The following is a 12,763-nucleotide window of genomic DNA, read 5'->3' as shown; positions in this document are numbered from 1 at the left end:
AAAAAACAACAACAAAAACAAAAGAAAAGAAAACCGAGGCTCAGAGTGGAAAAGCTACTTATCTGGAGTCACGGGTACTAAGTGAATGTGGAGAAGCTGAGAGTCTAACTCAAGACTCCGTCCTGGGCTCAGCCTCAAAATTCTTCCTTACCATCTATGCCTGAAGCCACGGCTACTAAGGAGCAGCTGAGTGGTAACCATGCTGTGGAATACCATTCTTCTCTTCTCTTCTCCCCTTCCCTCCTGTCCCCTCCCCTTCCTTTCTCTTCTCCCCTCTCCTCCCCTACCCCTCTGCTGGATTTGAACTCAGGATTCATGTATGTTAATCCAGTGCTTTGCAATAATCTAAACCCCCAGCTTCTGGACCTTGTACTGACTGGGTTTTCATATGCTACTCTTTTGCTACTCAGGTACATGCATTTGTTCAACAGAGGCTGCAGCCTAGGTGTTATGGCCCTCTTTAATTAATCTATGGCTAACCATACATGGCTGTGTCTGGGGTTGGAGGGAGTGGTGCACAGGGAAACACAAAAGAACAAGATCAGGAAAGATGTCTCCTTCCACAAGGACTGAGCCTTTTGGATAGAGTAGAGTGTAGTCCTGAAGACTCTGAGTTCTCAAAGACAGGGAATGGAAGTGGGAGATCAAGAAGATGTGGCTTGGACTTAGCCTGGGCTGTGCCACTGACCAAACAGAACCTTGGCCTGAATCATGCTTTCTCTAAGCCATTTCTGTACACACAGTGTGCGTGGTACCCTCACGCATGCCATTATGCCTATCCTCACAAATAATGGGCAGGGGAGGATGCAGGGCTTGGACAGAGTTCTGTCAATAACCTGGTAAAGGCCAGGAGTCAGACCTGATGCTGGTATCCTAAAACACTTCAGTTCTGGCTGTTACACAGAGAAACCCTGTCTCAAAAACAAACAATCAGAAAGACCACTCTATTCCTCTTGGAGATGAGACCTTTCTCAGCAAGTTGCTGACTTGAAGGTGACTGGTTTCTCCTCCAAAAATTCCCTTCCCTCCCCATCCTCATCATCCTGGTGACTGTGTTTGATTTGTAGACTCATCTGGATGGAGGGACACACGGAAATGGAGGTGCTGAGGACACTGAAGGGGTCTTCCACAGGGGAGGTCAGTGTGCGCCTGATGGCCAGAGACAGCGCAGGTCCCCGTCCTCACCTACCTGCAACTGCCTTTATTATTCCTAGTAAGTCAAGATCAGTGGTCTGGAGGTCCCGTATTTGCTCAAGAAGATGTGGACAGGGGCAAGGATGACACTCTCCACTCTTTTTGTTACTGTGTTTTGTTTTGATTTGATTTGAAACAAGGTTTCTCTGTGTAGCCCTGGCTGTCCTGGAACTTGCCTTGTAGATCAGGCTGGCCTTAAACTCAGAGATCCACCTGCCTCTGACTCCTGAGTGCAGGGATTAAAGGTGTGCGCCACCTCACCTGGCCACTTGTCACTCTTCTATACCTGCTTTTCACCTGTATAAACATGCGTGAGAGGAGACAGGGTCACCAGACTCATCTGTGCTCTGTCTTATCTGCTTATCTGTTTCCAGCCAATGCAACTACCCTTAGTCTGCCCAGCCCGGCTTCAGCGGTGTCCTATCCCCGAGAGCCAGCCCATGTGGGTGCCCTGGAGCGAGTGACTAGCAGCGAACCAGTTACTGCCACCATTCTGCCACAGCTGAGCACCGGGCCAGGGACCAATAGCACAGTCAGGCTCCTGGATTGGACAGGGGTTTGCACACCTTCAGCTGGGAGTGGCCTACAGGTCAGTGCCCAGGAGGATTGGCAGCTGTGGGGCGGGGCCTGTGGGCTTGAAGGCGGGGCTTGAGGCGGAAAAGCTGAGGCTGGTGGGCGTGGCTTAGAGTGAGTAATCTCCAGGAATGAACCGTATGTGGGGGCGTGGTCGGGGCGGAGTGGGCGGAGTCTATAAACCCCCCAGAAGTGTTAGCTGGCAGAACAAAATAAAGTGTGGGTAACCCAAGGTAGGTGGAGAGCTGATGTAGTAGTTAGTCACGGTCCTCAAATTTTTCTGTATCCCCAGTTCCGAATAAGCGAATATGCGCCATTGAAAATGATGGGAGTACAGCGACCGCCAAGCCCGGAACGGCAGCGAGAAAGCCTGGTCGGACATGAAGGTGGCCCTACAGGAGGCGATACGGGCACCCAGTACCCTGGTAGGATCCTGCTTCCCGGGGCAGTGTGTGGATGGGTGACACTTGAGCTACCTGAAGATTCTTGGATGGGAATGTGAAGGAAGGCAGTCCTAAGTGGAGAAGGCTGAAGGATGCTGTCCTGTAGAAGATGGGCTGTAGGGATGTGGGCGGAGCCTACATGTAGCTGTCCAGGGTGAGAAGACTAAGGACTAGGGGGTTTCCACAGATGTCCGCCAGGACCCTCAAGAAGACACCTCTCAGGAACCCCCAGAAGATGCGAGCTCCTGTGAGTGCCACACTTGTGGGCCTCAACAAAGCACTGCCCCAGACCTTGGCTCTTCGGGTGACCGCTGCCCTCCGCCTTTCCAGAAGCGGTAAGAACGAGGAGTTACAGTCTTTCTTGCCCCGTTTTTTAGCCCTTGAGGTATCTTTCCGACTCCAGGCTTAGGAGAATGTAAATGCTGTGAAATCTACTGAATTTATAGTGTTTTAGTTATTATTATTATTATTATTATTATTTATTGTTGTTGTTTTGCTTTGTTTTTTTCTCTAATGAGAACATTCCTTTTGTAGGTCAGTCATAGTAGAGAACTCGGGCTGTACTGTCGCTTCTGAGCTCCTAAAGCCCATGAAGAAGAGGAAACACAGGGAGTACCAGAGCCCATCAGAGGAGTCAGGAACAGAGGCCATGGTAAAAAGAGGGTCGCGGGGAGAGAAATGCGAAACTGGAACGTCAGCTTTGTAATCTTGCCAATCCAAGATGGGGGAGGGGATGGAAATCCTGTTGTGCCTGTTCCTATATCTTCTGGTACCATTTTGATTCAGATATTAAACCTAATTAAAGGGAGGGAGGGAAAGAAGGAGGGAGGAAAGGAGGGAGAGAGGGAGAAAAGGAGGGAGAGAGGGAGGAAGGCAGGCAGGCAGGAAAGGAAGGAAGGAAGGAAGGAAGGAAGGAAGGAAGGAAGGAAGGAAGGAAGGAAGGACTTAGTATATAATCCAGGCTGAATTTAGACTTACCCTGTAGATGTGACTGGCCTTGAACCCCTATCTTTCTGCCTCTACCTCCTTACTGCTCCCAACCCACAGATCACTCTCCTAATTTTCTGTGGCTCCCATCATGGACTGGTGTCAGGGTTACAACACACATAAGGGCATTGGCACCTAAGGTGGATGTGTGGCAGTGGAAAATGAAATCTTTAGAGTCTAGTACCTAAATGAGAGGTCGGGAAACACAGGACTGAAGCTGTAGATGCAGAAAGAGTCTCTTGAGCAGGTAAAATCAGCACAAAGCAGATATTCATGTACTCAGTTTCCCCATCTGGGATGAGAATTGTAGTCAGGCTGTGTGACAAGGGTACTCATACGAATCTATACCTCCCAGTAGTTCAGACCCAAGCAATGAATTGACTTCAGGAGCAGAGTTCCCGCATATACTCTGAAGGAAACTCTTCCAATTTTGGGCATAACATTGGACCAGAGAGTCAGGCAGGGGCCAGGGACTAGAGGCTGAACTTACATCCTGACCCATGAGGACAGGAAGCTGGAATTAGCCTTTCTTTCTACAGAAGCAAGGAGAAGGAAAAGATCCAGAGAGTCAGCCTACCACCAGCACCCCAGAGAGTGAAGAGTGGAACCAAGGCCACCTGGGTATGGCAGCCTGTGTGCAGTTATTTATGTGAAGTATTTATATACTTCCGGAGGTGTGAGACTGAAAGTGTGGGTCATGGTTGTGGTTACATATGGTACATGTGAGCACAAGTTAGTGTATATGAAAGTGACCGAGTGACCATTTGTGGTTTGTGCATGGCTATATGTTTATTCTTGGGGCTGTTTATCTTGCATCGTTCAGCTGTAAGGAGGCCCTCCTGGGAAGTCTGGGCTCGGCATCTGAAAACCTGAGGAGTTGTGTAGTATTACTTCCCTTTGGTGGTATTGGCAAGCCCATACTGGTATTAGCCTGACCTTCCTGTTTGGGGCCCTTTCTGATCTTCTGGTTCTAAGAAAGAGGTCCTTCATAGTTAGCTTCAGCCCTCAGGCCTGTTGTTAGTATTTCTGTAGTCCCAAGTGACAGCTGTCAACTGGATTTAAGCAGAGCTTACCATACTGGTAATCATCTATGTAGCCATTTTATATCTTCCTTCCCCAACACTTAAATTATATCAACCCAGCGTCTGAATTTATTTGTTTATTTATAGTCTTATTGCATTTACCTATTTGGAGGAGGCACAGGTGCCTCAGAGTCTGTTGGCGGTCAGATGGCAATTTTCTGGACTCAGGTCTCTCCTTCCACCGCATGGTTCCTGGGGGTCAATGATTGGTCATCAGACTTGGCAGCAAGTGCCTTTACATGCTGAGTCATCCTGCCCGCCTGGGGCTGAGGTTATTAATCACTCTGTCTTGGATGTTTAGCCTGGTATGGAGTGGGTTCTCAAGAAATGCTTGTTCAGTGGGTGATTTGTGCCCATCAGTGGTCATCCCCACAAACCACCTTTATCCCCCAAATTACCAGCAGTTTGCCTTCTGCATATATAGATTTGCCTGTTTGGACCATTTTATTCAAATGGCATCATGCACGTTGAACTTTGTAGTTCTCTTCTTTCTCCTTAGCACGGTGGTATCAAGGTCTAGCAATATTTTAATATCCATGGGGACTGTATTCCCTTTTCCTGAATAACATCCATGCTGTGATTTGTTGGAGGGAGCCACTTGTTAAGTTTCCGGCCACCTCACTAGCTTAGCCCAAAAATAATCACACAGAAACTGTATTAATTAAATCACTGTTTGGCCCATTAGCTCTAGCTTCTTATTGGTTAACTCTTACATATGAATTTAACCCATTTCTATTAATCTGTGTATCACCATGTGGCTGTGGCTTACCAGCTAAAGTTTCTAGTGTCTTTGTAGATAATGTTTACCTTTTCCGTAACAAACAACAAATTTTCCTTCAGTAATCATTTTGGGGGAGATGATGGTCTCTGGCTTTCATTAGTTTCTCAGAATAATTCCTACTTCTCAGGAATGTGGACATCATGTTCTTAAAATTACTTTCTGCTTCCTGGGGGTGATGGCATCTTTAGGGAACCCTGAGAAAATTGGGATAATGGTCAAGTCCCAGGAGATCTAGCTGTATCATTTGTTGTTCAGTCTCTGTTAGTGGAAAAGTGCAGGGTTTGCTTGAAATCCTAGCTTGAGTATTCTGTGTGGCTGGAACCTCTTGGCTGGCCACTTTGAAGTTGTTCTGGGTACAGATTGTTGAGGAAACTGCATCAGAGGCATTCTGAGAGGCTGGGTCACCTGAGATACTTGTTTTCATTGATGTCTAATCCTTTTTCTTCCGAAAACACACAGACTTTCAAAGTAATGTACACATCTACATTAACTCATGGAATATGCAGTGTGCATAAATCAGCTAACAATAATTCACTATGTTTGAGCATGTAAGGCATCTGCCATTTATAAGTCCATTTGAACTGCGTAACCAAACTAATATAATATAAATCTCCATCTATGCCATATGAAAGGATGTCATGTAATAATAAGTCATGAGGACTCTGTAGCTAACATGGTTTGTCACGTCTCACCCAGTCTCCGAGCTGCTCCCACTTCAAGTCACCAGCTTGTACGTCACTTGTCTTGTAGTTTTTCTTGCTTTCTTCCTTCATGTCTGTAGTCAAGATTTTTCAGGAGGTCTCCCTCAATCAAATCTTGTTTTATTTATTTTGAAGGAATCTAGTTTTTTGTCTCCTGTAGAAACAGCCATAACCTCTCCCCCAATGCAGCATTTTTTTTTAATTCTATTCTAAAAGTAAGGCATTCTTAGAATATATAGACTGGTTTAATTCAGTAGGTTTTTTTTCTCACAACTCAATATCTCTCAGCAGTTGCCATTTTTGTTCATTAGTATTTTTAAAAATTTAAAGTTAACAAAGCGCTCTATAGGATCCAGATGTCCTATGTTATATTTCCCATCCTTACATGACTCATTTATTTTATATTACTTTACTCACTCTTTAAAGATTTTACTTTGTTATTTTTAACTATTTTTCGATAACTGTCTATAACCATTTTCTTTTTTTTTCTTCAGCATCTAAGCACATTTTAAAGCACATTGTACCCGTTCAGAGGTTTTCTTGGCCTGGACCTGACTTTTTGCATGTCTTCAGCCTTCTCTGACCATGGGAGACAAACATTAAATGACCATGCCCTCCACTGCATGGCTGTCTTAACACATGGTGCTGGGGGTTGGCTCCACCCCCTTTGGACAGACAGTGGTGGGAGCCAAACCCAACTGTGCCTATCCATCCCAGCTCTGGGAAGCTGTCGTATCTGCACTGTGGTTTGTACGTGGTGCTGAGTAGTGTGCTGGCTGCTCAAGTCCTCAGCTGCACAGCGGGGCCTCTTAAAAGAACTGCATCTCTGTACACTGCTGGCTCTGGGTTTGCTTGAGAGATGGTGGTTGCTAAGAAGTAACTGCTTACTTCTTACTTCTGCCTCTGTGTTTGGAACTTTATTTTTTTCCAGCTTTCTCTGGCCCTATGTGGATATATGTGCCCACATTGGGCACCAATGTTGATGGACTTTCTTGTCAGACATTTTTTGGACCACCAGCCCCCAAATAATGATACAGAGACTTATTTATTATGAAAGCTTAGTCTTGGCTTAGACTTGTTTCCAACTAGCTCTAGCTAGTGGATGATACACAGTATAAGATTTCTTTTCTCATCCATGAAAGGAGTACCTACCAGTTCCTCCTATCACCTCAAGACGTTGGGAGATTTTTGTTTGTTTGTTTGTTTGTTTGGTGGTTGGTTGGTTTTTTGAGACAGGATTTTTCTGTGTAACAGCCCTGGCTGTCCTGGAACTGGTTCTTGTAGACCTAGGCTGGCCTCAAACTCACAGAGATCTTCCCGCCTCTGCCTCCTGAGTGCTGGGATTAAAGGTGTGTGCCACCACCGCTCAGCTGCATTGGGAGTTCTAAAAGGATATATATGAAATCCTTGAGACAGTTTCTGGCAGCAGACATGGCATACAGGTGGCTCCACTAAATGGCAAAAAGAATAAAGGTAAAACAAGGAGGTGTGTAATAGGAGACAGAAAGCTGAAGACCTGCTGCATGTTATGTCTATTGAGAGCATCATAACAGCATAGGTGGGGGGTATATAGAAGGCTCAATGGTTAAGATCACCGACTGCTTTTCAAAGGACCTGGGTTCCGTTCCCAGCATCCACATGGTGGCTCACAACCATCTGTAACTCTAATTCCAGAGGGATCTGATACCCTCTTCTGGCCTCCATGGGCACTACATATACATGATGCATAGACAGACATGCAGGTAAGACACCATATACATTTAGATAAAAAGTTAAGCACTCGTGCAGGGAAGGAAGTGATATGAGGGAGGGCTAGTGGCATAAGAGCTAACAAATCAGAAGAGTGACTGTGAGAAGTGTCTGCTGCAGTGTGTGTGTGGGGGGGGGCATCTTATAGCTTGGCTGTATTAGAGGATGGGTAAAAGGAAGTGAACCCAGGGCGGAAGTGCCTGGGTACATTAGAGGTGCCTGGGATGAGAATGCTGGCAAGTACTCAGCCACTGACTGAGCCTATGCCATAGTCTGGGGAGGGTAAAGCAAACAGAATGTTACCTAGGAAGAAAGACCTGGGTATTGTGAAGGACTTGGTCATAGCAGTGGTGTTCTGGAAAATAATCAGACAGGATGAGGTGGCATCCCAGTAGCTCAAGAAAAAAAAAAGCACCAACATGATACATGATTAGCCTGGCATTCTGAGCTCCGATTTTGTTTCTTCATGCCCCTGCTCAGTGAGTATAGATGAAGCTGTGTAGAGAGCTAAGAGAGTCCAGGAGGGCTGTAGCAGGAGTCTTACTTAGGACAAAGGATGCCCTGAAGAGATGTGTGCTAGATTTGGCATTGACATCAATCTCCAAGAGAGAGAGTTTAATAGCTTGGTTGATCAGTTGATGAACAAAATATTCGTCTTAGCTCAGCTGGGTCAGGTCATCAGGAGCTCAAGGTTTGGTGCAGTGACTACGGAATTTAGGCAGCTGTAGAATAAACGAGTTCCACTGAGGAACGAACCATCTTCCTGAGCAACAAACCACCACAAGCTGGAATGACCCAAGGCTGAGTGAGCCAGAGCAAGGAAGAGTTGAATAAGAGCAGGAAGACTCAGTAACCTGACTCTAGTCTTGGTGTTTCATAAGGACCTCTCCTGGACCACGTGTTTCAGAATCTTCACATGCGCCCTCTGCTAGATGACATCACAAAGCTGAGTCCATTGCCAAAATGCAAGCTGATGTTTATGTGTTGTTGGGTCTCTGGTTGCCTGTGGCCTTCAATGGAAGGCACCTCAGCTGAGCTGGTCAGCCTACTGGTGATAACTGGTTGTCACAGCCTTTAAAGAGCCCTGTGCGGGGCTGGAGAGATGGCTCAGAGGTTAAGTACACTGGCTGTTTTTCCAGAGGTCCCGAGTTCAATTCCCAGTAACCATATGATGGCTCACAACCATCTATTATGAGATCTGGAGCCCTCCTCTGTCATACATGCAGAACATTGTATACATAATAAATAAAAATTTTTAAAAAAAGAGTCCTGTGCTTGGAGGCCAGGAGTTTACCAGCAGGAACATGTCCCATCCTTCTTGTCCAGGTACTCAGAGTTATGAACAAGACCCGAACTGTAGACTCTCGAAGTACTTCATTCATATCTGTGTGTGTCCCCCACCTCTGTGTGTGTGTGTGTGTGTGTGTGTGTGTGTGTGTGTTTGCACACACTCATGTCCATGAATTCCATGTACCCATCACATACACATGTGCCCACCCTCGGCATGTACATGTCTGGGAAGACTGTGGAATTGGTCTCTGTGCTGGAGCACACTAGGCTCACACCCGTATCCGTATGTCTATGCCTGTAAGTAATTAAGAAAACACTCTTTAGAAAGGTTTCTTACTTCTTTGTGTTCTGTCCTTCACTTTTTCCTCCCTTTTCTCCCTCCTACTTCTCTACCTCCTCTTCTTCCCTTTGTGAGCTTAGGTAGCAGTGCGATTAAGTCCTCACCCTGTACAAGTCCAAGGACAGTGTGGCTGATACTTTGTGATCTTAGTTGTTGTGTAATCCAAAGGGCATCTGCTGACAGTGGCTTGGGGGTGAAGGAGAAACAGACAGAATCTGTGACCTCGCCTCAGGTCTGAGCCCCCTGTGCCTGCCTCTGGCATAGCTGAGCGTGGCAAGAGGTCCATGTGGACAGACAAAGGTTTTCTTGTAGAGCTCAGGCAGGGGAAACCGAGGAAGATTGTCCATGCCTCGGCAGCAACCGAGGAACCAGCCTGCCTGTTTTGTCTTTGCAGTGTCGGAGGAGAAGAAGGAAGGCTGGTCCTGGGAGTCCTACCTGGAGGAGCAGAAGGCTGTCACTGCCCCAGTCAGCCTCTTCCAGGATGTGAGTTGGACAATTTCAGTCTAAGATTTTATCTTCTCAATTTAGGGACTCACCACCAAGTGCAGGGCTTCTAGTGTTTTCTTCTGGACAATCCTTGACGTACTGGCAAGATGAAGATGTCTAGAGTTGCAAAGAATATCCTGAAAGGGACTTCCTGGGTGGGAAGAAGTAGGGAGGTGCCCTCCAGACTCCCCCCTCATCTGCTGACTTGTGGGTTCTGGTATCTTTTCTGCAGTTTAACATTGACCTCACCAAGAGGTAGGTGGGAGAACCCTTACCTCTAGCCCTGATCCAGCCCTTCAGAATAGTCCTGCAGCTCTCTTGCCCTCTGGGGACCCCTTGCAGGACAGATCCCAAATAAGTCACCCCTTTGAGACCAGCAGGCAGATGGGGCCTAAGGGAGCTCCTTCACCCCAAGCCCATGAGGCAAAGATAAGGCTGGATGGAAGCCGGGTCCTCTCCACTCTGTGCATTGACAGTCCCAGGCAGTCACCCATAACAAGAATGGCTTCAAACTGGGCATGAAGCTGGAAGGCATTGACCCTCAACACCCGTCCATGTACTTCATCCTCACCGTGGCAGAGGTGAGCTGGAAATACCCTCCCAGCGTCTCTGTGTAGAGTGATGGAGCCGTTGTGGGTAGCGGTGAGAGGCACTGCTTTGCCTCAGAGAGCCCAGACATACAAGAGGATCCATTGGAATATAGGGAAGGCTAAAGGCAAAGACTGGGAAGCAGACAGGGAGCAGCGGGACACTGGTATCACTAAATAGTATAAATTGTCTTTGCTGGGGGGTGGGGTAGATATGAAAGATCCAAAAGGCGGGGATGCTGTCTCAAATCAAAAAGGGCTCTGTCCTCCAGGAAGGGAGTGGGTGAGATGAGCACACAGCAGCACAGGCCATGGGCTTGCAGGTCAAGGAATATTCCATTTGGCCTGAGTGGGCAGGGAAAGTGTAGGAAGGCCTATCTGCTGCCACCTGTGTTTGAGCAGGAACTTGCAAGCAGATGCAGCAAAATGGTCCCTGGGGCATGAGATGGTGTGAGCATAGCAGGGTATACCAAGAGTACCGTGAGAGAATGTGGCTGGAGGAAAGAGTCCAAGGGAACAGGACGATCTGTAGTACTTTCTGCTTCCTGTCTGGGGCTTAGGAGGGCAACAGGCTGCCACAGAGTCCACCCATTATGCACTCAGCACCCAGGGTACCTGCTAGCATTGGATCCTTGAGACTGCAGGCTGGACCAGAAAAGGTGGAGGAGTGGGAAGGTGGCATCTGCTGGCACTGACTTGCCTCTGACTCTTGTTGCGGCCAGGTGTGCGGCTACCGCCTGCGCCTGCACTTTGATGGGTATTCTGAGTGCCATGATTTCTGGGTCAATGCCAACTCCCCTGACATTCATCCTGCTGGTTGGTTTGAGAAGACTGGGCACAAGCTGCAGCCTCCCAAGGGTAAGACCTCCCTGGGTTGATCCCTGGAAGACAGTGAGTCCCCAGACCCATCCCTTACTCCCTTCAGGTCACCCTGCATCCCACATTTTTTTTAAGCCCAAAACTTTGGCCACTTTCTCTGTCCCATTGTGATACAACTCCACCCTGAGGCTTCTAAACTCTTTGAGTGTTCACCAGGTCCCATCTTCCTTTAGCAGAGGGGCCCTGAGGGTTTGGGGGACCTCAGACCTGCCTGTTTCTACTTCATTCCTGGGGTCCTCACCATGGCCCAGCCTCTGCACAGCATTCTCTTCATTCCCCCGAGGGGCCCAGGTTACAAGGCAGAAGAGTTCAGCTGGAGCCAGTACCTGCGCAGTACAAGAGCTCAGGCAGCCCCCAAGCACCTGTTTATAAGCCAGAGCCAGGTGAGTATCTGGACACAGGTGAATACCACCCTCAGGCCAGAGTCGCTGCAGCCAGGGCAGGGATCTGACTCGGCAGAATGGAGCATGGAACACAGGGGTTGCTCTTTGCTCTCTCTCTCTTCTGCTCTCTTCTGGCTCAAGAGGCATGTCTGGGGAAACGTCAAAGCCAAAATGGGAGATGATCATTACACATTCCCGTCTCCTCCTTCCATCCATTTTCTTTCAAATTCCTTTTTCTTACATTTATTTTGTGTGTATGTGTGTGTGTTGCACATGCCTTGTAGCACATCTAGAGGAGGTCAAAGGACAACTTGTGGGAGTGGGTTTTCCACTCCCACCATGTGGACCCAGGGGTTCAAACCCAGAGAGTGCATCTTGATGGCAGGTGCCTCTGCCCCCCTGAACCATTTCACCAGCCCTCGTCCGTTTTGTTGCTATCACGAAGTATTTAACCTGACCAATGCAGAAAGAACAGAGCCTTATTTTACCTTGTAGCTTCAGAAGCAGAAAGGCCGTGACTAGATAGCCCTTTCTGTTGAGCCTCTGAGGTGGCTTCATGGCACATGGCCCCACATTGCTGAAGGCTTGCGTGGAGGAGATCACAGGAAGCCAGAGGGATTTCAGCACAATAAGCACAAGCTTGCTTGCTTCTCTCTCTCTCTCTCTCTGTGTGTCTCTGTCTCTCTCTCTCTCTCTCTCTCTCTCTCTCTCTCTTTGCTTTTTTTGAGATAAGGTTTTTCTGCCTAGCCCTGACTGTTCTGCAACTCACTCCATAGTTCAGGCTGGCCTTGAACTCAGAGATCCATCTGCCTCTGCCTTGCAAGTGCTGGGATTAAAGGTGTGCATCACCTCTGCCTGGCTCAAGCTTTACTTCTTTTTACAGTTTATTTTACAGGTGTGTGTGTGTGTGTGTGTGTGTGTGTGTGTGGCATCTGTGCATATGCCAGTGCCTGTGTGCTGCAGAGCCCAGAAGAGGGCATCGGAACCTAGAGAGGAAGTTACAAACACTTGCAGGCCTTGGGCGCTGGGATCTGAACTCCAGTCCTTGTGATTGAGCAGCAAGCACTCTTAAATCACCGAGCCATCTCTCCAGTCTGCTTTCTATTCTTTTAATAAGGATTCAATCTCTCTGTGACTAGCCAGGGGCCTCCAGTCCCCTGCTAGCAAAGGACCCTTTGGGGAAGTGCAAACCATAGCATTCTGAGCTGCAGAATCCTCCCTCATACATGCCCCAGAGGCCGAGCTGACTGCTGCAGCCTGGACACTAACTCATCAGGGCTCAGATGTT

General features: G+C 47.8%; 1 protein-coding gene across 6 annotated transcripts in view; it reads left to right on the top strand.

Annotated features, from left to right (window-relative positions):
* L3mbtl1 (L3MBTL histone methyl-lysine binding protein 1) overlaps window positions 1–12,763 on the top strand; it is a 28,457-nt gene that overhangs the window by 2,495 nt on the left and 13,199 nt on the right. For all 6 annotated transcript variants that reach the window (XM_038330765.1, XM_038330762.1, XM_038330763.1 and 3 more), the window contains 10 exons: window positions 1,068–1,213; window positions 1,569–1,783; window positions 2,060–2,192; window positions 2,398–2,545; window positions 2,745–2,862; window positions 3,737–3,818; window positions 9,535–9,623; window positions 10,103–10,207; window positions 10,936–11,071; window positions 11,384–11,475. In XM_038330765.1, coding sequence (XP_038186693.1) covers window positions 1,078–1,213; window positions 1,569–1,783; window positions 2,060–2,192; window positions 2,398–2,545; window positions 2,745–2,862; window positions 3,737–3,818; window positions 9,535–9,623; window positions 10,103–10,207; window positions 10,936–11,071; window positions 11,384–11,475 — 1,254 coding nt within the window. In that variant the 5' untranslated portion in view covers window positions 1,068–1,077. The remainder of the gene's footprint in view (window positions 1–1,067; window positions 1,214–1,568; window positions 1,784–2,059; window positions 2,193–2,397; window positions 2,546–2,744; window positions 2,863–3,736; window positions 3,819–9,534; window positions 9,624–10,102; window positions 10,208–10,935; window positions 11,072–11,383; window positions 11,476–12,763) is intronic.

This window comes from Arvicola amphibius, chromosome 5, assembly GCF_903992535.2.
Source record: "Arvicola amphibius chromosome 5, mArvAmp1.2, whole genome shotgun sequence".
NCBI lineage: Eukaryota > Metazoa > Chordata > Mammalia > Rodentia > Cricetidae > Arvicola > Arvicola amphibius.
This window is presented reverse-complemented; position numbering and strand designations above follow the sequence as displayed.